Raw genomic sequence first — 26689 nt, forward strand, 5'->3', positions numbered from 1 at the left:
ACACCAGCGGCCCCATTTCCCCAGTGGGAGGCGCTCACCTTGGTGGAAGGTCAGAGGTCATTCAGCACCTGCGTGAAGGACAGCTCAGTGCTCTCAATCTGAGTCTCAGTGGCTTTTAAGCTCTGAGAGTTTTCCAGCCGACCATTGTCCCCTGCTTCTTGTCACTGACTTTTACGGCTCTGCCGCGGTCAGGTCCAGACCTCTGCTCTCTGCTGGGCTCCGGGCTTCTTAGCTGGCTGAGGCCACAGGTACAATTGGCCCATTTTCCTTCGAGCTTCACCAAAGCCAATGACGGCTTTGGAAGCTTTGCCCCTGTGGTCCAGAACCAGGCTGACCACTCGTAAGTGGACATTTGAGCCGCTTCTTGGATCTTTTTCTGTTGCACTCTTTCACTTTTGTTCTCATTATCTCCTAATTGGCCCAGCTGTTGCTCCGTCCCTGCAGCCAGTGCTTCTGGATTTAAGTTGTGCTTCTGGATTGCAAACGCCTCATTTGCTGCCTTGCTAGAGTTGCTTTCCTTCCCTGTAAGAGGATGAGAAATGGGATGGAGCAGGAAGTTCTTAAGTTTTCACTGTCACAGACTCCTTTTACTCTCTCTGCTGAAGTGAATCAAATTTTTTACTGAGTAAAAGAAAATAGAGCACATAGACTATATAAAAAAATCCAATTATATTGAAAATACTATTTTCATAATATTAAAAAAAATCACGGGTTCCAGATTGGACTGAATGATTGATAAAACCTCTTCCCACCTCAATTTCTCATTTTATGAATCCTGTGAGGTAGGCAGTGCTGGTGTTATCACCCCATTTTACAGATGGCAGATTGACGTCCAGATTGGGGTGGTCTGCCCTACATCCTGCACACAAGGTCCTTGAGGCCAGAGGATGGGCTTGAACCTTGGACTTCAGCTCCATTTTCTTGCCCCACTGGCAAACAGTGGACTCCCCGCCATTGTGCCATCCCAATGTGAGAAAACTGTGTCCTTGGGAAGAGAGGGCTTCTTAGAGAGCATCTCCCGGGTGATTCCTTTGCCACAGAGGCCATTGTCCCTCTGGCCTGATCGATGATGATTTTTGAGACTATCTTGGTTAGTCTTCATTTCTTCCCAAGGCAGCCCGTCTCCGTGTGGGGCGGCTCTTTTAGCAAGGTTTTCTTGTCTTCCCTTCAAGTAAGCCACGGTGGGGAAGATCTTGAATGTTGGAATCAGGAGCTGGTTTGGGGCCATTAAGGGTCATCGAGAAAAGGGGGCCTGTGAGATCACAGGGAGCTGATTCAGATAACAGTGCAGTGCTGGGAGAGAATGGAGACTGTGATGAGCCTCCGGGTAAGAGCAGAAACAGACCTCCAGAGTCCAGCCTCTCCCCTCCCCATTTTACAGATGGGCAAATTGAGACCAAGAGAGGAAAAGGAACTTGACTGAGCTTTTTAGCCTGTTGGTATCTGAGATTGTATTTGTTTCTGCCTCCAGCACTCCCCTGTGCCTGCCTTAGTTTTAAAAGGGTTCCTTGGGCAGTGCTTTTCTGAAGCGCAGCCATGTCCTGGTTCCTGTTCTTGAGAACTGGTCCGACCAGTCAGGCCCTCAGCCAGTGCTCATTTCTGGGATTTGCTTGGCCTGTTGTGAAAGGAAGTTTGGCTTTTAATTCATTCCGTGTCTCTGGTATTAGTCTTTCTAAGGGATGAGAAACTGATCTTTTCCCACGCACAGGGCCGGGCAATGGGGCCGTCTTCCTCATCTCGGGTGCATGGACCTCATTTTTTAACATTCTTCTTGGTGATTGGAGGAGAACAGTTATTAGGGGATCCCTTTCTCCCTCCCCCTCCCCACCCCAAAAATTATTTCTACGGTAGTTGGCTCCTACCTGCTGATGAATAATTGTATACATTTGTTCCTCTGGAAGATAGATGGTTCCCTGATTCCTTTAAGGCCTCACTAACCTCACTGTGGTTTGTGCAGATCATTTTCTTTTTTTTAATAGTTAAAAGCCTTTCATTCATTTTATTTTAGAATATTTTATTGATCGCTTTTTTATACGTCACCTTCCTAGTCACATATCTATGTGGCTTCCCCTCCTAGCTCTTGTCACAGAGAATAAAAAAGAGAGAAAAAGTCTTTTAATGGAAATGATTATTTAAATTTTTATTCCTTTTTGGGGATGGATGAGTTCACAGAGAATAAAGAGGAGAGAAAAAGTCTTTTAATGAAAATCATTATTTGCATTTTTATTCCTTTTTGGGGATGGATGGGTTCAGATTCTTTTCCCAGATTTAAATTTTAAATGTTTGTTTCCCTTTCATCATGTCTTTTGAAGAACCAAGGGTATGATTTGGTGGTTGAAACTTGGAATTGGGAAGCTTTGGCTTGGAATCTGCCTTTAAACATTTAAATAGTTCGTGATGTTGGGAAAATTGTCTGAGGATCCATTTCCTCTTCTGTAAAATGGGATCGTAATAAGAGCTTCTTCGCAGGAACCCTATGAGAATCAGATGAGACAATGTGTAAAGTACTAGAAAACTGTCAGTTGCCGTGATTGTTGGGATCATGTGGGCCCAATGCGAGCTGCCGTATTCTCCACTGATGCAGGATGTCCATCTGATGCATCTGCTTCATATTTAAGTTAACGTTTGTTTCTTTCTTTGTGTCCCAGGGCATATTTCCTGCTTCATACATTCACCTAAAGGAAGCGATAGTAGAAGGAAAAGGGTGAGTGCAATTTTGGAATTTAAGCGTCATTATTAAGCTTCACTGGGCTGAGGCCAATCTGGCCCTTTTCGGAGGAGGAAGGAAGGTGAATTTCTGGTCATATTTTGGCCCTCACGTGAGCTGGGCCTTTCGCAGAGCCGGGGTTCCCCGTCTGTGGCCGTGTCTCAGAGCCGGCCTCTTTCTGCTCCGGGCAGGCTTCTTGTGTGGCTCCCACCATCAGTGACTCACAACTTTTCCCTGCACATTCCTATGTCCTGAGTCCCTTTGTCGAGAGGTGTTCCCACCCATCAACCGCACCAGCCCCATTCAGGGCGAAACCCTCTAAGGACCTGCTTAGAGATGACTCTTTTTTTTTTTTTTTTCTTCTTAAATTAAAGCTGTTTATTTTCAAAACATATGCATGGATAATTTTTCAGCATTAACCTTTGCAAGACCAATTTTCCCTCCCCTTCCTCTAGATGGCAAGTAATCCAATATATGTGAAACGAGGTAAGATATATGTTAAATGCATTATATGCATCCATATTTATAGTTACCTTGCTGCACAGGAAAAATCAGATCAAAAAGGAAAAAAAAATGAGAAAGGAAATAAAATGCAAGCAGACAACAACACAAAAGTGCAAATGCTGTGCTGTGATCCACATTCAGTCCTCTCTCTGGGAGTAGATGGCTCTCTCCATCACAAGATCATTCGAACTGGCCTGAGTCTTAGAGATGACTTTTATGCCATGTCCCGTTTGATGTATGTTTCCTAGAGGTCAGAGAGCTGATGGATCAGGCCATTAAGAGGACGTTGGGAAGACAGGAAGCTCTTAGCCAGGTGCATCTTCATCACGGTGAAGGAGGCGGCATTAAACTGTTTTCCCTTTTTATCTCAACTACACCTTCACACTCAGTTAAATATGTAAATTATAAAATTACTAATCATATGATTGCTGCATAATGACATTTCTTTGGCTGATTACAAAATTGCCTGTCTAAGTCTGGCACTTTGACCGTCCGGAACGGCCTAGCCGGGGGGTCCCGGTCGCTCCGTGCAGAATTCGAAAGCAGATAATTTCGAGGTGTAAAGTGGCCATGACCTGCGAGGGGGCCTTTTTCTAGGAAGGGAAAATGCTTAATAGGCAAAGTTCCAAAGGAAGGAAGAGTCCAGGAGAGAATTTGCCGCCTGCAACTTGCACAGACTCGTGATGTCGACTGAATTAAATCTTCATTAGTGGCGTCTCAGGCTCAGAGTGTTCCAAAAGATACCTGTCCATCATCATCAGATGGGAATTCGTTGAACATAATCGTATGTGACTCTTAATAACGAGCGCCATGAAGATTGGGGCCCGCTCCAGGAGCCCGAAGTCCATGCTGCCCAAACGTGGCCGTGTTTGCATGTGGTACAGACAGACTCCGGCCCCTCTTCCCCGTCCGCTGATCTGGTCCTTGACTCGTGGCGCGCCGCCTCCGCTCTCTCTCCCTGAGGTCCTTGGTGCCTTTGCCCGGGGACCCTCAAGTCTGTCGCCTCCGTGGGTCCTAAAGCTGCAACAGACTTAGAGTCCGTCAGTCAGGGCCTCCATTTTATACGTAAGGAGGCTGAGCCTTAGCAAGGGGAATCTTAAGTTCACCCAAGTCTTAAGGGGCCGAGCCAAGGAACCCCGATTCCCTTTCTTCCATGATGCTACAAATAACGCCCGCCCTGTGCGGCGTGGAGCACCCCATTCTGTCTCAGCCAGGTAGCCTGCTCTCCGCCTCCCTTAGACCTTTGCCACCACATGAAGAGACTCATATCCTTTCTCTCATGGAGTCCTCCTTCTCTTCCCCCTTACTATCCCCCCTCTTTCTGCACTGTATCTTTTCCCCACCTTCTTCATTTCCATTTCCAATTCCACCTCCCCCGTGGATGCCTTCAATCACCTTCTGGTCTCCTGCCTCCCTTTCCAAACTCACCCTGCCCAGGACTGTCAAGATCAGTCATCCTTCAATGCCATCTCTCCCGATTAGGGATCTTCAGGTTGTCCATTGCCCTTCAGCAGGATTTGGTGCAAGCTTGTGTGTCAGGCCATTGATGGAGGACCCTCATGCTGCTGTACTGAGGGCAGGACATCACACACTCACCTACCCGGCCCCATAAGACCCACCCTAGGACTCACTTAACCAGCCACTTAAAATCTTAGACACTGGAATGAAGAAGGTCCTTCTGCTCAGTCTCTAACCTGATGATCCCCTGGATGTGGGATGGAGCTGACAAGAGACATGTTGTGACAAAAGTAATTAATAGCTAAGATTTATGCAATGGTTTTCCATTGATTTTTATTACTGGATGCTTCAGCCCCAGCCCAGATAGAGAACAGACAAGACACGAGTGCTAACTGCTTTGATGTCCAGGCCACGCTTGCTTATTCTAACTTATACTGTTCCATTTTCAGCCAACATGAAACGGTCATCCCCAGTGAGCTCCCGCTGATCCAGGAGGTGACCACCACTCTGCGGGAATGGTCGATAATATGGCGGCAGCTTTACGTTGTGAGTCACTTTCTTCTGATAGTGCTGGATGTACTGGGGGAACATTGTTGCCTAAGAATGCTTAGACCCAAGCGTAGGGGACAGGACGTTATGCTCAGAAAGGACGCACAGGGTGGGACGGCTTCAGTTGTGGCCATTACTTTTACTCCCCTGGAGTGGGATTTTCATGCTCAGTGACTGTGAGTGTATATGTGTGTGTGACTGTGTGACTGTGACTGTGAGTGTGTATGTATATATATTTTAATTTAAATCGAATGGCTCACTCTCTTTTCTCTCTATTTTCCTTCTCATCCCAACAGCAAGATAACAGGGAAATGTTCCGAAGTGTCCGACACATGATTTACGATCTCATAGAATGGCGGTCCCAGATTCTTTCGGGAACCTTACCCCAAGATGAGCTCAAGGAGCTAAAAAAGAAGGTCACAGCAAAGATTGATTATGGAAACAGGTTTGTTGGGGCTGCTCCCTTTTCCCTGGTGGGTTGACTGGTGCTACCTCTGCCCAAAATTGTGGCCGTCGGGCCCAGCTTTGTGTTAGAGGCCCAAAATCCCAAGTGTGGAAATAGTGATTTTGCTTTCTAAAATGATGAGTTTTCTCAGCTCAGGGTCAGAGACCTAAGGGACATATACAGAGAGACCTGGTCAAAAACTGCCTATACTAGTCAGAAAGTCTGATGTGGGACCTTGATCCTGGGGAGCCCAGTTTCTTAAACTGTGGTTTGCACCCACATATGGGGTCTCAAAACTGAATGTGGGGGTCATGAAATTAGCCCTGCTGTAGAGAACTCCTCCTTTCTTCCCTATTCTTCCTCATTCCTCTTGTTTCATCTTGGACACTTCCCAAGTAGACATCCCAAGCAGAGCCCTAAGTTGTGACAAAGAAATAATTGAGAAAAGCCAGTCAACACATGGTGTCCCTCTGAAAACAAATGCCCCATTCTGCCTAGGTAGGCTACCACCCCTCCTGGATGGCTCATCCTCATCCAAAGTTGGTCGCTGCAGGGATCAGAATTCTGAAGTTGATTGCTAATTCCGTTTGTATTATTTTTGTTAATCACATTATCACGTGTAATCTAGTCTTAGTGGCAAGAGCAGCCATTGGGAGGAGCGTGTTGAAGATGGCTCTTGTGAGGGGAGAAAGGTCCATTTAGGCTTGAGGTCCTAACACTGAGTCATTAAAACTGATTGACTCAATTGATTCTCAACTGATAATGTTGGGGGAGGGAAGAATCCGGATAAGGGCTCCAGCCGGTGCTATTAGTCACCTGTGTGATACCTCAGGGGTAACCCTAAAACCCCGAGAAGCTGTCCCAGAAACCCAAGTGTCTGGCAGTAGGGTTTGCAGTGAGAAGGCCTCAGAGCTTACTTGTAGGATATATGTGTATGTGTGTATAATTATATGTATATACATATAATATATATATATAAAATGTGTATCCTGTGTGTGTATGTATAATTATATATATACACATACATACATACATAAATATATATTTTACACACACACGCATGCACACACGCTCTGATCCATGTCTCCCACAGTGTAGCAGGCTGTACTGAGCCGGGACAATGTGCCGCTTAGAGAGACGGCCGTTCCCCTGTTTGGGGGCCTTCCAGTGGAGGCTGCACCGATAGCTGTGGGGGAGATCAAAGTGGGAATTCCTTTTGCGTGTGAGCGGGACGAGAAAGCTGCTGAGGCCCTTCCATCCCTCGGAGTCTGGAATTGTCTGGTCATCGATCCACATGAATTTCTTCTTTGAAAGTGGCTCGTTTACATTCTCCAAACTCAGTATTTATTGGACCTGGGAATCCGGAATCTGGTCATTCCTTCTTGTTGAAGGAGGGCCCGTTGCTCAAGAGAACAACTGGTTTCTGGGCTAGTATTTCTCTAACTCCGAACAGGAAAGTATTTCCTGTTGTCACGACGACGGATTCGTATGGAAGCTTGGATGGATCTGTGAAGTTGTTTGTGTGGAACTCGTACGGAAAATACCACCCTGCGTCGGGCCAGATTTTCTGGGCACGGATATTATTTTTTTCTTGGCGTAATGCATTCTGAATTTGTACTCTGAGAAAACTTGCTTAATTTGGCTGAGGGCAGCAGCTAAAGTATCTTCTGTCGTGGTGTAATCCTGTTATTGAAGGAAGGAGGTGAAGATTCGATAAAAAAGCCTTCCGGAAGTATTCTGTCCCTAGAGATCGTCAGAGCAGCTGTAACACGGCACCGACCCAGACTGGCAGCTGGCGGTCCCTCTGGGATCGGCCCACAGCTTGGGCTGTTCCAGTTTTCAGAGATAACCTTAAGAGGAAAGTCAGAAAAATCTGGCTAGGTTTTCAGGATGGTGATGGCAGTGATGATATAGTTATCATCATCATCATCATTATCATCATCATTATCATCTCCATCATCATCCCATTGATTTATTCTTATACAGTTTACTTAGTATTCTATTATATTTTCATTTAAGCTCATGAGCTTGGGGAGATTGCTTCAATAATTCTCATTCTCTGGACAAAGAAACAGATATTTAGAGAGAAAAAGTGATTTTCCTGAAATGACTTTGCCTTATTTTGGATCCACTTTGTCTGAGAGGACAAGAGAGGACAGACCCGGCCTGGATCTCAGGCTCTGGATTCAAGTCCTGCCACCTTCGCGTCCTGCTGTGTGACCTGGGCAGGCTGCCTCATCCCGCAGAGCTCCAGGCAGCCTTCCTGGACTACACCAGGATTACACCTTCCCGAGGAGGTGCTGAGCTGCCTCAGTGGGTGCCATCACTTCCCTGGAGTTTCCCTGCCCAAATGAAACAATACGAAAAACTAAAGGCCCTTGCAAACCTGCAAGCTGTCCAATCGCTGGCTCTTCCCATTGCTCTTGTTCGGATCTGATCCAACAATCCCCAAATATCTGAGATGTTATTATGAGTATATGTTGCCTGGTAGATCATAAGCTCCTTGAGGGCTTAATTTTAGTTTGTATTTCCCTCACTGAGGTCACGACTTATATACAGCAGCTGCTCAATAAGCTTCACTTGATTGATGGCATGCCCAGTTAGAAATTGTCAGAAGCAAGATGGTCTCCACCCCAAGCTCTGCTACCACACGTCTCTCTGCGTGCAGATGGACAGTGCTGGGTCCTGGAGGGGATCCTGAGCGGGCGTGGCTACAGCCAGTGGGGTGAAGAAAAGGATGTGGCTCCTGACTCCTGATGTCCAGGGTCCAATCCCTGGGCGCCTTTGGACAAGGCCTTCCCTCCCTCATCTGTGAAATGCAGGGGTCGGATGCTGGGTTCTGCAGCCCCGGCCGCTCTCGAGTTGCAGTGCCCTCCCCCTCTCCGAGGTCTTTCCTGCCCTACAGACCTTGTGATTCTAGGTGCTGTCACCGTTCTGTACAGATGGGTATTAGAGAAGCAGAGGGGCGCCCCCCCGACACCCTCAGACCCGAGCTCTTGGGAGAACGGGGGCTGTCTCACGGCTGGTTCTGAGCCGCCCAGCGCAGAACATGGGATGTCTCTGGAGATGTTTCTCGCCAGCAGCCTGCCTCCAGGTGACGGCCGCGCCGGTCCCCTGTTCTTCACAAGCAGGCGCATGTTTCCGGCGGTTATGAAAAGATAACATTAATTCCGGTAATTGCCTTGCAAATACTACTGTGGCTTCATAATCGCTGTTTAAATACTCATACGTGTTCAACATGTGTCAGGACTTTTCTCTGGGTTAGGCCCGACTCTTGCCAAAGGGGAGGCTTCTGGCTGGCTGTGGAGATGGATTTTGTGAGAGTTGTCATTATATCTTTATTTCCAATCCCCGTTTCAAATGGCCCCGTCTTTTCCCTTAACCATCTGAGACAGTGGAGGTAAGATGGAGTCTATAATGTCCATTTCGGTTATTAACATAGTAAAGACCGATGAGAAAGGCCAATTTCTGTTGATTTATTGACTGTGGGATCAAGAGGTACCTTATTTGTAGAATGTTGGGAATTTCTGGTTAATGTGCTCCCCTAGAGTTTATGTGAATGTTATAGATTAACTTTATTTAAATGCTTTATTTATTCATTTTTTAATTTTAATTCTTTTATTTTTATTTTTTTTTAATTTTTATTTAATAATTACTTTATATTGACAGAATCCATGCCAGGGTAATTTTTTTTTTTTTTTACAACATTATCCTTTGCACTCATTTCTGTTCCAATTTTTTTCCCCCTCCCTCCCTCCACCCCCTCCCCTAGATGGCAAGCAGTCCTTTATATGTTGGATATGTTGCAGTATATCCTAGATACAATATATGTTTGCAGAACCGAACAGTTCTCTTGTTGCATAGGGAGAATTGGATTCAGAAGGTAGAAATAACCCGGGAAGAAAAACAAAAATGCAGATAGTTCACATTCGTTTCCCAGTGTTCTTTCTTTGGGTGTAGCTGCTTTTGTCCGTCATTTATCAATTGAAACTCAGTTAGGTCTCTTTGTCAAAGAAATCCACTTCCATCAAAATATGTCCTCATACAATATCGTTGTCAAAGTGTATAATGATCTCCTGGTTCTGCTCATTAAATTTTAATTCTTTTTTTTTTTTTTGTTTTGTTTTTTTTTGTTTTTTGTTTTTTTTAAAATTCTATTTTATTTAATAATAACTTTGTATTGACAGAATCCATGCCAGGATATAAATTTTAATTCTTAAAAAATTGGACCTGTGGTTTTTTTGGGGGGAGTGGATGGACCTGTCTGTGAAGAAACTGCTCTCCCTGATACAGGCTGGTTGCCGCCAGTTAGAACTGGGATGCTGCTGACATTTTACGTTGGGCAGCAGTGGAGGTTAAAGCCATTCTGGGTAATTCCCAGATTGAGGCTCAGGGACCCCCCCAGGACAAAGCGGCATTTAAAAGGCTCTAGTCTAGATACTCCCTTTGTATAAGGAAGGAAAGGGGTTTGACCCTGGGAATGAATCTGAGAAAGAAACGGTGTCATCAGCAACTGAATCCCAGAGTCCCAGACCTAAAGCTACAAGGAGCCTCAGAACCCCGTTATACAGAAAAGGACCCCCTCCCCCCCAGGGTAAAAGACCAGAAGGAAGATTTGAACCCTGTATCCGCTGACATGAGAACCTGCAGGTTTTACACTGGATCCTCCCAGAATCCCATCCTTCCAGGGCACTTTACTTTCCCTTGGTGTGCTTAAACCTTCCTTTGTTCTTTTTCCATTCTCTATCCCACAGACCCCCACAAAAAAACAGGCAAATTTAACTTTCTGGGTCTATAGAATAGCATCAAACGACCACCTTGGGCTTTAGCCTGTTCTTTTCTTGCTGCTTTTTCTTAATTCTGATTTTGCACGAAACTCCAGATTTCCCGAGTGTTGGGAGGAGCTCCTCCTGTTGCCGGCTGGTGCTTTCTCTGCTCTTTGTACATTGAGGTCGTAGTACATGGAGTACGTTTTGGTGTCGGAGGAGGGGCTGAAGTTGGTCTTCCAGGCTGGCTCTTTCTCCGCTGGGCCCACTTAATCAGAGCCATTTTAAGTGTTTTCTGCCTGTTTCCATATTCTGGTGGCTGCGTTCCATTTGAGCGTGGAGGGCTCACCCTGATATACTTCCCAACTCCAAGAAGCTTCCTTATCGCAAAGCCAAACGCTGAGTGAAAGCAATGGAGCCAGCAAGCCTGGCTGCCCTCGCCCCCCCCCCCCCCCCCTTTCCAGACTGAGGAGAGATGGGTATTTTATCTTCCTTATAATGACTTTTAGAGTCTGGCGAGTCTGATACACTTCCTTGCAAAGGGAACTTTTTATTGCAATGATCCTGAGCTTTAGGTTAGATTTTCTTTTTCAAAGAATGGAATGTATTTTGAGTTAATGAAAAATGATTCAAAGAAAAGCGTCCTGGGGCGGGGGAGCCCCGCAGAGTTCTCTGGTGATGCCGTCCATGGTCGGTTCCGGTACACGGTGCCGACCCAATGACCCCCTCTTCTTCTCGTTGTAGAGTTCTGGATTTGGATCTGGTTGTCCGGGATGAAGACGGGAACATATTAGATCCAGAGCTGACCAGCACCATAAGCCTCTTCCGAGCGCACGAAATCGCCTCCAAGCAAGTCGAAGAAAGGTTGCGAGAAGAAAAGGTGAGTCGGCCTTGGGCGCGCTCCCGCGGGAAGGGCGACTGCTCTGGGGTGGGCCGGGGCCCTGACGTCTGTCAAGTTCAGCGGAGTCTCAGGAAGCAGCTTCTCACATGATGGTTTGAGTCAATCGAGTGATTTGTGCATGTTGGGATTTAAAGTCGGGGAAAGAAAAAGGCCTCATGGGAAGTGGATGGGGACATTATGGAGTTTTGGGAAAGTTGGGAAAGAAAGGGGGGGCCCTCTGGGCTCTGGATGTGACTGGAATAGTCCTGATCCGGGTGGGAGGAGAGTACAAGAATAAAGGCTGCTCTCCCAGGGAGTCAGGAAGACCTGGCTGTGAGCCCTGGCTTAGGAATATTCTGGCTGGATGACCACATACTGGTCACTAGCTGTTCATTGTCCTGGATTCACTCCCTTGGAGTTGGTAATTCATGAGCCACCCGGGAGGGGTTGTTCATCCTGGAGGGATTGTCCATGAGGGAGGGGTCTTCTACCCGGGAGGGGTCGTCCACCCGGGAGGGAGTTCCCTCACTTTAGGCCCACCTCCAGGTAAGCAGCTATGGGTCTAATGCTGCTCTTCCTCTCCCTCACTATTGGGATCCAAGACCAGGAGGGATCTTAGCGCTCCTGAGTCCAGTCCCTCATTTAACAGAGAGTGACTGAGACTCAGTGCACTGACCGGCCCATAAGTGTGGGCTTCAAACCCAGGCCTCCTGCCCAGCCCGGAGCTCCGGCCGCCGCGGGCCGTGTGTGGAGTGGACTTTGGGTCAGTGTTGGCCCCTGGGGGACTCTCCGAGGGCCCTTCAGAGGAAATGTTTGGCGTGAAGCCTTGGTCCTTGTGTTGCGGGGGGGCTCCTTCACCCCCTCAGTTTACTTGGGGGGCTCTCGGGCCGGTCACTCATTGCTCTTCCCCTCCCCCACTCTAGTCTCAGAGGCAGAACATGGACATTAACAGACAAGCCAGGTTCGCCGCCACACCCTCCTTCGCCCTGCTGGTCAATCTGAAGAACGTAGTTTGCAAGATCGGAGAAGACGCCGAAGTGCTCATGTCTCTCTACGACCCCGTGGAGTCCAAGTTCATCAGGTGGGGGCTCCTCGACCGCCATCTTGGGGTGGACGTGGGGCCCCTGGTATGTGGAGAACACCTGGGCCTAGGAAGAAAAATACCCACAAAAGCTGTTCGATGGAGACAGATCCAGACACTCGGAGGGCACTGGCCAGTGCCCCCCAGACTAGGGCACGGCAAGGTTCTCACCACCAGCCTTTTTTGGGGGCTTTCTCAGCTTTTGGGGAAGGTTGGAACCTGAGGGCGGCCCTGCCAGCTCCAGCTTGGGGCTGTCCTACTGTCAGGAAGCAGCCAGGCTGACCTCCTGCCCCCGAGCAGTGCTAGCCCCAGGACACAAACAGATCATTTAATCTTGTGCCTCCGTGTTCCCATCTGTAACATGGGACCAACAGCCATCCTGCCCACCAAAGGCTCCTTGGAAAAGGGGCTTTCTGGGTAAGAGAATGTTCAGAGGCTTAGAGCTGGAAAGGATCCATGGCTTCATTTTGCAGATGGGGAAACTGAGGCTTAGGGAAGCCAGGTGCCTGGCTAGTGTGTGTCTGAGGCAGGATTTCGGCTCAAGTCTCGCGATTCTAGCCCTCTGAGCCCATCTCCTTAGAAAGTTCTTTTGTTCTTTTTAAACTTTAAACCTTGAAAACCAGATTGTAGGTTTGCTTGTAATCTACCAATGCCTTTTCTCATAGAAAGGGTCACATGACAGGTTGCTCTCTCCCAGGTAACTTTGGCCAACTGGTCCTGATGGAGGAAAGGAAGGTTTTTTGGCAAAGAAATGAAAAGTATTGAGGCGCAAGATCCCCTTTGGCTCACTGAGGACCTCTTTGGGGTCCCTTAAGAACAAGCAAAATAATGAGGATGAGATGAATGGTGTCAGCCCCTTCCTATGGGATTTGACAGGATAAACAAGATCATGACAGGGAGGGACTGGGGTTTTCTTTGCCTTCAAACCTGCCATGCATAGGACACGGTTGGCCATTTTTTATTTATTCTAGGATCTAAAATAATATTGATTATAATCATAATTTATGGTTGGATCAGATAGTAGTTGTTAATAAGTTTGCTTTAGAATGAGCGATGGGAAATGGCTCAAAATCTACCTTTTGAAGACCCTTTGCAGAGAGAAAACATGGCAGATATCCAGTATTTTGTATTTTTCATTTTGAAAAAAAGTCATTTTTTTCCTCAATAACATGTTTGACTATTTTTTAAACATTATTTTTAAAAATAATTTTGAATCCCAATTCTCTCCCTTCCTCCCTTCTACCCTGCTTGAGAAAGCAAGCCATCTGATATAAGCTATACATGTGCAGTCATGCAAAACATTTCTCTCTTAATCTTGTTGTGAAAGAAAGCACAGATCAAAACAATAAACCAAAACCAAAAAAAAAATTACAAAAATATATGCTTTGATTTGCATTCAGATTCTATTAGTCTTTCTCTGGACAAGGGTGACATTTTTCATCATAAGATTCAAGCTCTTCCCTCAAATCCCCTATCATCCCATCCTTTGTGAAAGCTTTTTCATGTACCCCATTTTCCCTCTTCCTTTGCTCTTCTCTTAGGGCATTTTTTCCCTCACTCTTTAAATTTATTTTTTTTTTAATATCATCCCATAACTTTTAGTTCATACCTGTCTTTTCTATGTCTATTCCTCATTGCTCTAATAATGAGAAGGTTTTTAGTTGAATTAAAAATATCATTTTCTTGAGTAGGAATATAAAGAGCTTAATCTGACTGAATTTCTTATGATTTCTCTTTCTTGTTTATGTTTTCATGATGCTCTCGAGTTGTATTTAAAAGTCAAATTTTCTGTTCAGCTCTGGTCTTTTCATCAGGAATGCTCGAAAGTCCTTTGTTTTGCTGAGTGTCTGTTCCCCCCCACCCCGCCTCCCAATGGATTATAGTCACTTTTGCCACATAGTTTATTCTTTGTTGTAATCCTAGCTCCTTTGGCCTCTGGAATATCATATTCCAAACCCAATTGTTCCTCTAATGTAGAAGCCGCTAAGTCTTGTGTTACTCTGTTTGTGACTCCACAATATTTGAATTGTTCTTTTCTCGTTGCTTGCAACATTTTTCCCTTGTTCTGGGAGATCTGAAACTTGGCTATAATATTCCTGGAAGTTTTCATTTTGGGATCTCTTTCAGGAAGTGCTTGGTAGATTCTTCCAAACTCTATTTTATCCTCTGGTTTTAGCATATTAGGGCAGTTTTCCTTGATAATTTCTTTCCTTCCTTAAAAAAAAAATTCAACTAATATTTATTTGTTATTTTTTCTTTTTTTTTTAATCATTTAGTATTATATTTTTCCCCATTTACATGTAAAACAATTTTAAATATTTGTTTTGAAGACTTTGAGTTCCAGATTCCCTTCTTCTTTTCCCATCTTCCCTCATTCAGAAGGTGTATGTGGATATGTGGATAAATAACCAAAAGATACAAATCTCATTAAAGTTTTTTCATGAAATTTCCATGGAAGTCATATTGTGAAAGAAAATAGAATATTGATCCCCTCCTCCAAAAAACCCCCAGACTCCAAACAACCAAAATCCTCTCACAAATCCTTGAGCAAAATAAAGAAAAAAAAGTAGTCTTCGATCTGTATTCAAACACCATCAGGTCTTCCTCTGGGTATGGATATCATTTTTCATCAAAGTCCTTCAGGATTGTCTTAGACTATTGTATTGTTGAGAATAGTCAAGTCATTCCTAGATGATCATTTTAAAATATTGCTGTTTCTTTATTGCTGTTTCTTTGTGTACAGTACAGTTTCCTTTGCATCAGTTCATGGAAATCTTTTCAGGTTTTTCTGAGAACATCCTGCTCATCCTTTCTTATGGCATAATAGTATTTCATCACAATCACATACCACAATTTGTTCAGCCATTCACCAGTCGATTAGCATCCCATCAATTTTCAATTCTTTGACCTGAGAAAAGAGCTGTTACAAATATTTTTTTTACATATAGGTCTTTTTTTTTTTTTTTTAATCTTTTTGGAGATAATTGTCTAGCAATGGTATTGTTAGGTCAAAGGGCCCTTTGGCCATAGTTCGAAATTGCTCTGAAGAATATTTGGATCAGTTTACAATTCCACCAACAATGGATTAAGGTCTTGTTTTTCCCAGTTCCCTCCTACATTTGTCATTTTCCTTTTTTGGCTCATTAGCCAACTTAATAGGTATGACCTAGTATTTCAGAATTATTTCAATGTAAATTGTAATTAATACAATCAATAGTGAGTTTTTCTATATGGTTGTATAGTTTGCTTTGATTGCTTCATCTGAAAAGTGTTTGTATCTTTTGGTTATTTATCAGTTGGGGAATGGCTCTTATTTTTTATAAGTTTGACCTATTTCATAAATGTTTGCGAAATGGGGCCTTAGCAGAGAAATTTGCTCAAAATTCTTTTTCTCAATTACAATTGCTAACTGTATTTCCCTTCCTTACATTGTATTTTCTCTTACCTTTCACCCTGTGCCTCCTTTAAAGTATTTTGCCTCTGACTATCTCTCCCCAATTCTTCCCTCACTTCTGTCACTTTCCTCCTCCCCACCCTACCAGTTTATATTCCTTTTACCTCTTAGTTTTCTCTAGGGTAAGATAGATTTCTATACACAATTGATTGTATATGATATTTTCTCTTTGAGCCAATTCTGATGACAGTAAAGATCACTTACCTTCTCTCTACCTCCCACTCCCTTTCCCTCCATTGTAAAATCTTTTTTTTTTTGCCTTTTTTATGGCAAATAGATAATTTCTTGAAAGATAATGTGTAAAGTTTTGTTTTTGTTTTTGTTTTTTTGGTCATGTCTTTCAGGTAGTATAAAAATTCTAAAAATATATATTTTGGGGTTGAGGGACTTGCCCAGGGTCTCATAGTCAGGAAGTAAGTGTTAAGTGTTTGAGACTGGATTGGAATTCAGGTCCTCCTGACTCCAGAGCAGTGCTCTATTCACTGCACCATCTAGCTGACCCCTATTATCTTCCCTCCAGATATTTTCCCAGTCTGTTCTTTTTCCAATTTGGTTTTGTTTCTTGATGTGTCATGAAATCATTCCATTTTTACAATTCTAATTTTTAAGGAATTATTTTCTTCAATCAATTTTTGTGCCTCTTTTTTCCTTCTGGCCAATTCCATTTTTAAAAGAAGTTCTTCTCTTTAATGTATTTTTGTGTTTCTTGATTTGGTCTATTTTACTTTTTAAAATATTATTTTCTTTAGCATTTTTTGTACTTCTCTTTATCAAGTTGTTGATTCTTTTTTAATGGTTTTCTTGCATTACTCTCATTTCTTTTCTCAGTTTTTCTTCTCTCTCTTTCTCTCTGTCTCTGTCTCTTTCTCTCTTACTTCATTTTTACAATTCTTTTTGAGCTCTTTAAACTACAGTGGACTGAATTCCACTTTCACCCTGTTGCAGCAATCTTTCCTGCCAACCTTTTAAATTGCTATGGGCTAGAAATTTATATTGCCCCATCCTTCTGTGTGTTCCTCCACTCCAGAATTTGTTTTGAGGTGTTAAAGTTGCTGGGAGGGGAATCTGGGAGAGCTTAGATGCATCCCTGCATTTCCCCTTATCATCATGCTTGTATTCTTTATTGAAAAAGACTGTTAACCTAGGATTTTGACACTTTTATTGCTGATGAACAGGTTGATGTGAAATACTGGTTTTATCCCACATTTAATCATGGAAATTAATTTCCTTTCCTTTTCTTTTCTTTTTTTTTAGTGAAAACTATCTGGTCCGTTGGTCAAGTTCAGGGTTACCCAAAGACATAGACAGATTACATAATTTACGAGCTGTATTCACTGTAAGTATACCTGTGTCTTTCACAAAAATTGATTCTCCATTCTAACCTGATTAGTCCTTAATATTCCTTTTCCCAAAAATATGTTCAGAATTTGGGATTAAGTTAGAGTTAGGGTGAGAGGATCTTGTGTGAATCTTTACATTATCAGTCCTAATGAGATTTCTTCCAGCTACCATGATTCTTATTTGGAGAACAGATAAAGCCCTCCCTTGTGACAGTTGTATCTTCTCTGCCCGATAGGAATAGATTATTCTTCCCCTGATATTTTTGTGTGATCCGTGTGTGGATAACTTATTGAGATGCTAGAAATAGTTACGGGAAAAGAATAGGGATTCGTCTTCCTAGCTGACCATTGCAATTGAAATTCGGTTGAATGATGGTTCTCCAGGATAATTTATGGAAATTCATCTTTCTAGGACCTTGGCAGCAAAGATCTGAAAAGGGAGAAGATTAGCTTCGTGTGCCAGATCGTCCGGGTCGGGCGCATGGAACTTCGCGACAACCATACCCGCAAGCTCACCTCTGGCTTAAGGAGACCTTTTGGCGTCGCGGGTATGATTTCTGCCCCTGTTCTCTTTAATGGTCTCCGTTGTCAGAACCCCCTGGGAATGGGAACTGTGATAATGGTGGCCAGTGTAAGCTTCTTGGGCCTTTCTGAGAAAGCAGGAGATGGTCTGAGCCTTTTTGGTGGTTGAAAGTTTATTCTGGCCCTTGGTGCTCAGGATTGGGGGATTTGAAATCTAAATCACCCTTTTGATTTTTAAAGTTGATCATATCCATCCTGGGGAAGACTCTGACCTACATTTTAAGTCTGGAAAGTGGGAAATGAGGTTAGTAGTGGATTCAAGTACTCAGCTGTCACTGATAGATCGAGTGGTGACTATATGGAGGCTGCAGAAGGAAGGGAAATTACTCAATGTAGACAAGGCTTCTGCCCAGAAGTAGTCAAGGAGAAATGGACTGTTCTGTTTGTGTTCTCTATGCTAGAGAGAGAAAGAGACCCAGAGTCCCAGAGAGACAGAGACAGATGAGATGAGAGAGAGAGAAGAGAGAGAGAGAGAGAGAGAGAGAGAGAGAGCGACAGAGAGAGATAGAAAGAGACAGAGAGAGACAGAGAGAGAGAGAGAGAGAAAGAGGGGAGAAAGACAGAGAGAGAGAAGAGAGAGAGAGAGACAGAGAGAGAGACAGAAAGAGGGGAGAAAGACAGAGAGAGAGAAGAGAGAGAGAGAGAGAGAGAGAGAGAGAAGAGAGAGAGAGAGAGACAGAGAGACAGAGAGACAGAGAGGTATAGAGAGGGTGTAGCTGGTCAAACAGGCTTCGGAGGGAATGCCAAGGACTTGTTCTCCCTTAGTTCTGGAATTCAGGAAAGTGTGTGTGTGTGTGTGTGTGTGTGTGTGTGTGTGTGTGTGTGTGTGTGTGTGTGTGTTGTGTGTTGTGTGTGATATACTGACACAATGGCAGGATTTTCACCTTGGGCTAGAAAGCAGCCTCCTGCTGACCACTGTTGGGACTGTGGTCCTTACTTTACCAGCCAGCAGAAAAGTTGATCTTCCATTGGCCCATTTTAGAGACACAGGGAGGCAGTGCAGCCCAATGGATAGAATTTTGGAGGCCCGAATTTGGCATTTTGTCCAGTTACACCCCTCTTTGTGCATAGAAGGAAACTGAGGTCCCAAATGGAGTAACTTGGCCAAAATGGCACAGGGCCGCTGATTCTGACGTTAAATTTGGCCTCTTCCTTGTGCCCCACCCCATATGTCCATTTGCATCGATGGAAACCCTTGGGAAGTGGGCAGATCCTCCTGGAATGGAGTTTGGTGAGAGATAGAGCAAGGGAGAAGCAGTGCTGAAAAGCAGGGAGCTCGTGGGGAGGCCTTGGTGTGATGAGATCAGAGACACTCCCTCCAGTGAGATCCGGTGGTTCTGTTTCCCAGCTGGAGCCCCAGAAGGGATATTGAAATAATTAGCTGCATGAGGCATTAAGTAACAGCCTGGTATAAGGCCTTAAGGTTCAAAGTCAGTGTCAGAAGGAGTTGGGTTCAAAACCACTACCTCCATATTGTTGAGATTACAGGGTCTACCGCCCTTCCACCCCCACCACATGTTTCTGTAGATATGTATTTGTTTTTGTGTGTAAGCATATGTGTATGCTTATGTATGTGTACCATGTCTGTATGGGTATTTGATATTTTTGAGATATACAGATATCTGACATTTATATAGATACCCATACCGCTCACTATATAAATATCCCTGTATATGTCTTCCTCTGTACATTGCAGACATTTATACGTATATCTGTATAAATGTCGGCTATTATTCTAATAATTTAATTTTTCAGTTTGGAAGCGGCCTTTGGGATCTTACGGTAGAGTTATAGTAGCTCCTTTTGTGAGCAAGATTAGAAGCCCCTCCACTCCTGCTCTGCCAGGTCCTTCGAGGCGGATTACGTAAACGTGTTAGAAAATATTTTGACTGGTGATCCGTGCGCCAGGATCTTGTTACATGAGTTGGCACCTGGGAGGGCCACATAGTTTTCCATGTGGCAGAATGAACAGGTCCTCCGGTTTTTGCCAACAATTCTAAATATGTACCCACGCCTAAAGGGAGTAAAATCTCTTTGGAAAGCCTCCTCGGAGCTGACTACTTTGTTACATCAACATTTGAGGTATGGCCGTTGGAGAATAAGTCAAGTTTTAGAGCAAAATTTTAGGTTTAAAAACTTTGGAGAGGAAAAAAAAAAGCTTTATAAATGGCAGACTATGTAAGTAACCCATTTTTGCTCCATTTAAGATTTATTTCAGGATTTGATGGTTAGTTCATTTTCAGACCAGGGCTTCTGGGAAGGGCAAGAATAAAGAGTGCTGTTCTGTAGAGCGATTAGAGAATGGCCTTTAGTTGCCCTTGAATCGGGCATTAGTCTGGGTGGTGTGGTGAGGGCTTAGAGGATGCTCTGGTGAGAGACAGAGATGTGAGCATGAGCGGGCCTGGTGCCGGACCTTAGCAGGGATCAGCTGTGCCCGAGGGATGGACTTGAGACCATTGTTGGGGAAGGGAGAACGATTAGAGCTCAGGAATAATTAGACAGCTGATTCGATGACTTCTGAAATGGATGGCGCTCTGGCCTCCTCCACAAAGCCCTTTGACTTATCCCACTTGTCATTTTCACTGTTGGCACCTGTCTCATGGGCTTTTTCTGAGCATCAAAGAGGGAGCAGAGGGTTTTAAACCATTTAAAGCTAAAAGTTCAAGTGTACCTCTTAAAACTTCGTTAAGACTTTTGGAACGCCCTCAGGACGCCAGTTACTTGGCGAACTTCAAAATACCCCATTAATGTTCATTCTTATTGTTGTTGATATCTTTAAAATGTCTTGGCTCATCATGGAAAGCATCTACACTTGAGTGCAGTAAATTAGACAGTTTCTCTTAGGTTTAGTGAAGGATATTTGGGTCCTCAGAACCAAAGAAATAATTATTTAAGCAAGTCTTCCCTCTTTCTTGGTGCAGTGATGGACGTCACAGATATAATTAATGGGAAAGTAGATGATGAAGATAAGCAGCACTTCATTCCATTTCAGCCGTAAGTATGGCGCTGGGATAGCGCCGGGCAGCGTGACTCGGGGGAGGGCTGTTTGTCATGTTAACCTCCAAGTTAGCTCCAGAAAGCCAACTGTCTAAGAGGGAAATTTACCCATATTTGCATGTCATCTGTATGTTTTTTTCCATCCAAAATTCACTTGTCTTTTATTTAGGGCGTAGAAATAGCATAGTTTTTGTTTTGCATCCTCAAGTCTTAGCATGAAGCTTGGCCCAGAATCCAGGCTTTCTCATTCATTCACTCGTAGGTCCTACAGAACGTTGTCCCCTCTTATATATGTTCTTTTTCTAACTTTGGTGGACACAGCATCACCTAGGTGATGTGGAAAAACTTAAATGATTTCTTTCATTCTAGACATAATTGTGTCTCATTGTTTATGATTATTATTTTCCAAATAATGCTGTGTAAATGAAATTTTATATAAAATATCCCCTAGAATTTAGCTATCTCTTTATAAAGCAATCCAGTTAGCCACTAAATATCGAGGACCTCATTATTTTGTCAAGTGGCAAAGCCTTCTGGGTGGTGCCCAATTATCTTCTCAGTGATCCCTCCTTCCAGTCCTTCAGGTGGTTTTATCTGAATACAAACCTCACCTGTTGATACCTAGTTCTGGCCAGAAACTCCTTGAAGGGAGACGAGAGGCAGGTGGGATCCTAGAAGTCTTTGTGTCCCTAGCGATGGGAGCCGAAGAGTGATTCGTTAATAGGTTCTTTGGGGAGAATTAACGAGACGAATTGAGTCTAGGAAAATTGAAACGGAAGGGCCCTACGTGGCGGTCGTCGCCTGGAACATTCGGAGGTTGTGCTTGGTACACCTCGTGTTCCACCGAGGACAGAAGGGAAAGCTTGGGATAGCGGCTCGTGGCTTTGCGAACCGACGCTGTCCGACTATCGGACTTTGGAACTCGGCCTTGTCTCATGCAGATCCGGGTTCACGGGGCCAGGCTTTGTTGAGATCATTTGTCCATGACCATTTTGTAAGTTCTACCGGGCGAAGACCTGGTCCTCATTACTTGTTGGGTCATTTGAGCTTGTTCCCTCTGGTAATTTTTATCTTCTGGGAACTTAGATGAAGCAATGGAAAGAATATTTCCGTGGGAGGCTGGCCTGGAATCTCGTCTCCATCTTAGCACTTAAAGAGCTGGGAGTTCTTGGGCAAATTATTGTTTCTCTCTTGCCCCATTTATTTCACCTGTGAAATGGGGACAAGAACACTGTGCCTGTTTGGCCTGTAGGAAGCGGGGACCCCGTAATGCTTGGTTAGGCCTTCCTTCCCACTCCCTAGGACTTGTGATTCTGTGCTTTTTAGAAAGCAGAGCCTTGTTTGGAATCAAGAACCAAGGGGGAAAAAGCCAATTGTTAGAGAATTCATAACTCACTTCCATCTTTAGCCCACCTATTTAGGGAAGAAAGCCATTTTGTTGGCTTTTAGGAACAGTATCTAGTGAAAAGTGATAAAGGGGAACACGATTGAGAAAATACTTTGGGATTTTTGTATATGGGAAGGAATTATGAACAGGCGGTAAAATGAGACATAATAACATTTTCCTAAAATTAAAACGTGCAACTATTTTCATTCTCTTTAATGGTATTTGTTACTGTATTCTACTGAGTCTCTTGCTAACTTGACAGTGACTTACTATAATAGTAAACTGAAATCATTTATCAGCAAACAGGATCACTTGGAGAAACTCGGGTTCAAAAAAGGGAAGTGTTATTGTTGGGAGGCTAGTGATGAATTCCCGAATAACTCCCTTTCAAGGAAGATGATAGACTCTATTAAGCACCTACCTAATGGCCCAGTTTACCACAATCTCTTTAGGAAAGTGTCCCGTTTTTACAACGTTGGATGTTAAATCTTTAGTGTAATTTGTGATCCCTTCCCCCAGAGCCTGGTAAATAATCCAACACTGCAGATAAAAGCTTAACATGATTTTAATAGTAAAACAATTTGTACAACTGGGTCTTTGTGGAAGACCTAGGTACCAGGGTAATGAAATCATCTTTTAATCCATTAAAACTGATTTATTATCCTATGGAAGAGATGCTGGGAAGGCTGCCCCATAATTTTCTTTCTCTCTGCTGGTAGTAAATTGAAGCATCCTTCACAGGGGTGACAGCGTGGTCCGAGTGCCGCCTCCCCATCTCCTTGATGGCCGTCATGGACATCCCTTCCTAATGTGTGGCGGATTCTCTCCCTCTTTTCTCCGTCCACATGTTGCTCCTTTGTTCTCATTCTCGGGTCCCAACGTCTGTCCGGTTGGCTGCCCCGAGCTGGGTTGACGCGGGACTTAAACGACCTTTGTAACTCTTGGGGTTTGTTTATAATGGGCCCGCTTTCCTGTTTTCCACACGGCGTTACCCTAACGCCTTGGCGTGGATTATCTTTGTTTGCACGTAGAGCCAGCTGTCTCACGGGTAGGAAGGAGAAGCAGCATTTCTGTGTTGAAAGTTTTTTTGTCTCCTGTGTTTTTTCCTTCGAATAGTGTTCTCTGCTACCTAAAGTGTGTCTAGAGACGATTCAGGGTGCGGAATCTCGCTTGAGTTTCTGTGCGGCCCCGTCCTCCCGCGCCAGGCGGCCCGTGACGGGTGGGCCCCCGCCGCGTGTGTGTGTGCTAGGGCCCGAGGGCCCCCCCGATTGGCTTTGCCTCTCGGCCATTGGAGTATCGTCCTGATCAATGATCTTCCTGTGTCTTTCTTGTTGCTTCTCTGCCCGCCCCTCTGTCCTGCGTTGACTAATACCCGGCTCTCTGTCACCACTCAATGACGACCATCTCTCGTGTCCCCTTGTTACGGTGGCTTGTGGTTCCCCGTGCCCCCTTGTCTCCCGTGGTGTTGGTCGTCCCGCGCACCCTCCAGGCTAGCTTTGGACGACGTCATTCGACACAAGCAGCTGAACCTATCATCCCGTTTTTCACCCAGGGTGGCAGGGGAGAATGATTTCCTGCAGACCGTTATAAACAAAGTGATCGCAGCAAAAGAAGTCAACCACAAGGGCCAAGGTGGGTGAATGGCGGCCTGGCTTACTGAACTCAGTATTTATTCACTGCATTGTTAAAATTAAATGAAAAAAGCGGGCTTTTTCTTGTTCATGTTCCCGGGTCGGATGGGGGATCCTCGCTGGGGATTTTGAGAGTTTGGGAAAATCAGGTTGGGCCACATGGAATGGAGAGGGGTCAGAACTTGGGTCTGCCTTGTTAAGGCTGCGGGAGCTGAGCTGGATATGACCTTATTCCAGGTGAGTGGAGGTCTCCTCCTCAGTTTGATGGAAGACCCGGGAGAGGGAAGGGGCCTGTGATGGTGGCCAAGGCTCCTGTGGCCCTTTAAGATTTGCCTGCATCACCTCATTTGATCCTCGGGGCCTCTGAAGTGGGGGCTCTTGTTCTCATTTTAAAGAAAAACAAAGGTCTTATCCAAGATAGCCTGAGCAGGAAGAAGGGGAGCCTGCATGAAGGTGGACCCGACCTCTGCCCCTGCCCAGCTATCTCTTTTTAAGTCTTACATTTTCATGATGTCTGGAATGATTTCCCATGTGTAGAGGGCTCTCGCTCCCAGTTGCCCAGCCACTGTGGGGAGCACCCGGATGATCTAGGGTGGCTGTGTCCCTCAGTAAGGAGCCCACCAACTGTTCTCACCCCCATTTGGGGTGCCCCCAGGCACTTATGCTTGCGGGCATCTCTCTGGTTGTACCGCTTCCTTTCCCATCCCTGTCTCAGGCTGTTGTTCCCAAGTTTTGTCACCGGAGCCATGTTGCCATTTCCATTTCCTTCCTCGCCATTTTTCATCCTCCTGTGACAAGTTTCCCAGCAGTCAACCTTCTGCTAGGAGAGGGATCCCATCTTCCCTAATGGGACTCAGTGGGCACCATGTGTTGGTGAGGAGAGATGCCGGAGTGCGGCTGTTGAACGCGTCCTCTCCCAGACTCCCCAATAGCAAGAGTCACCTTCAGGATTTAGACCAAGGCCACAGCAGGAGGATGGGGCTGGCCCCGAACTCTGCTCTGGGACTGACTTTCCCAGCTCTAGGATCCGCTCCATCATTGTACATGCAGGCACAGTCCACCTGCATGTGCACGGACCCATGGCATGTGCCTGCACATTCGGAGTGTTGGAAGAAAGTTGGGAAAGAACATTATTGCCCAAGTTGGCCTTAGCCCAGACCACGAGTGCTACTATTTTATCTAAGGTGGTAGACGTTATTCTGTAGCTTATATTTTTCATTTTTCAAAACATTTTAAATTGTCTCACAACCTCCCAGCTCCCAGCTCTATTCTAAAGTATTTGGAACTTAGAATGACTATGGATGCCTAAAGAACCCCCCAAGAGCCCGGCCGTCGTGCTCAAAGAGTTATTGATATTTTTTTTGGTGTGGATTTTTTAACAATTGGCCTAGATTTGTCATTTCACCAATTTTTGTTGTTGTTGTGAGCACTCTTGGTGTGGAAATGGCATCTGCTGTATAGATGGGCCCCTCATGACCCAGGAGCCTCGAGAGCACCCATTTACAAGGGGTTGAGTGTCCCCCGGCTCTCCAGGGTCACCTCACCAGTCTATGTCAGAGGCGACTCTCGAGTACAGATTTTCTTTCCAAGGACAGACTTCTACCCACCATGGCCCGTTGCTGCTTCCCGTGGTGGTGGATTAAAAAACAACGCCCCCAAAAAACATATGGCGAAAAGTGTTCATCTCTCTCTCCTTTCAGGCGTTCCTTTTAAATGAAGTCTAATTGAGCAGCAAACATAAAGTCTCCCTGAGCCTACACTATTTCAGTCAAAGGGGACTGAATCTCCCAGATGTTCGATTTCAAATTAAGATAGTGTATTTCCTTCTGCTGCTTCCCCTGTTTTCCTTAAAGAAACACTTCTTTTTGACATGGGGGAGAGGAGTAGCAACGTCCTTTCTGTCGTCCTCGGTTCTCTCTGCCATCTCCCAGAAACCAACAATAACGGCCCCTGCCAACTGCCTCTATACTCGCCCCTCCAGGAAAGAGCCCGCCTTCATAGCAACGAGGAAGGCCGCCGATTAGCGCCAGAGCTCCATGACGTCTGGAGACCACTTTCTTTTCCTTTTGTTTGTTTAAAACAAGGAGCGATCGATCCTGCTTCTCCCACGCAGCTGAGCCCTAATTTAGAGGTTCTGCCCTAAAATGCATTTCGGGGCCTGGACTTAAGACGGTCTGGGTTCAAAACCTGCCACTTGGGCACTTCCCAGCTGTGTGATTTTGGCAAAGTTAGCTCACCTCAGTCAGTCTGGGTGGGTCCCCCTGTCTATGAAATGATGGAATTGTTTAGATTGCCTTTGAGGTCCCCCAGGTTGGACAGCTGTCTGTCACTCCTGGGACAAGTGGAAAATCATTCCAGCTCCGTGTTTGCCTTTTCTGGGAGACTGGAGCATAAGAATTCTAATAGCTCCCATCTGCCCACTCTGCAGATCTGGAGGGGCCTCTGTGCAGAGTTTTAGAGGGTTAGGCAAATAACATCAATAACATCATCATCATCATCATCATCATCATCATCATCATCATCATCATCGTTATCATCGTTAGTACTTTGTGGAAGCAGTAGGAGTAGAAACAGTAGGAGTAGTGCGAATTGCAGCAGCCATAGTAATAGGAGTCATAGAAGTAGCAGTGGCAGTGGTAGTAGTAGTAGGAAGAGTATGAGAAGGAGGAGGAGGAGGAATATGAATTGTAGCAGCAATAGTAGTAGTCGTCACATAAATAGCAGCAGCAATGGTAATAGCAGCAGCAGCAGCAGTAGTAGTAGCAGTTGTAGGAATAAGAGTAGCAGTAATAGTAATATAAATTGTAGCAGCAGCAGGAGCAGTAGTAGTAGTTAGTAGTAATAGTAAAAAGTAGTAGTCGTATCAATAAGAGTAACAGTAATAGTAATATAAATAGCAGCAGTGGCA

At 44.9% G+C, this 26689-nt stretch overlaps 1 protein-coding gene across 2 annotated transcripts in view; it reads left to right on the forward strand.

The window, feature by feature from the left end:
- The window catches only part of DOCK1 (dedicator of cytokinesis 1), a 467911-nt gene that overhangs the window by 41905 nt on the left and 399317 nt on the right, over positions 1-26689 (forward strand). Inside the window, exons 4-12 of one of the 2 annotated variants that reach the window (XM_051982706.1) lie at positions 2649-2704; positions 5119-5215; positions 5515-5663; positions 11174-11309; positions 12233-12390; positions 17099-17180; positions 17597-17732; positions 20688-20760; positions 23640-23782. In XM_051982706.1, the coding sequence (XP_051838666.1) occupies positions 2649-2704; positions 5119-5215; positions 5515-5663; positions 11174-11309; positions 12233-12390; positions 17099-17180; positions 17597-17732; positions 20688-20760; positions 23640-23782 (1030 nt within the window). The remainder of the gene's footprint in view (positions 1-2648; positions 2705-5118; positions 5216-5514; positions 5664-11173; positions 11310-12232; positions 12391-17098; positions 17181-17596; positions 17733-20687; positions 20761-23639; positions 23783-26689) is intronic. The other variant, XM_051982707.1, reaches the window with a different exon arrangement.

Source organism: Antechinus flavipes, chromosome 2, assembly GCF_016432865.1.
Source record: "Antechinus flavipes isolate AdamAnt ecotype Samford, QLD, Australia chromosome 2, AdamAnt_v2, whole genome shotgun sequence".
NCBI classification, from domain to species: domain Eukaryota; kingdom Metazoa; phylum Chordata; class Mammalia; order Dasyuromorphia; family Dasyuridae; genus Antechinus; species Antechinus flavipes.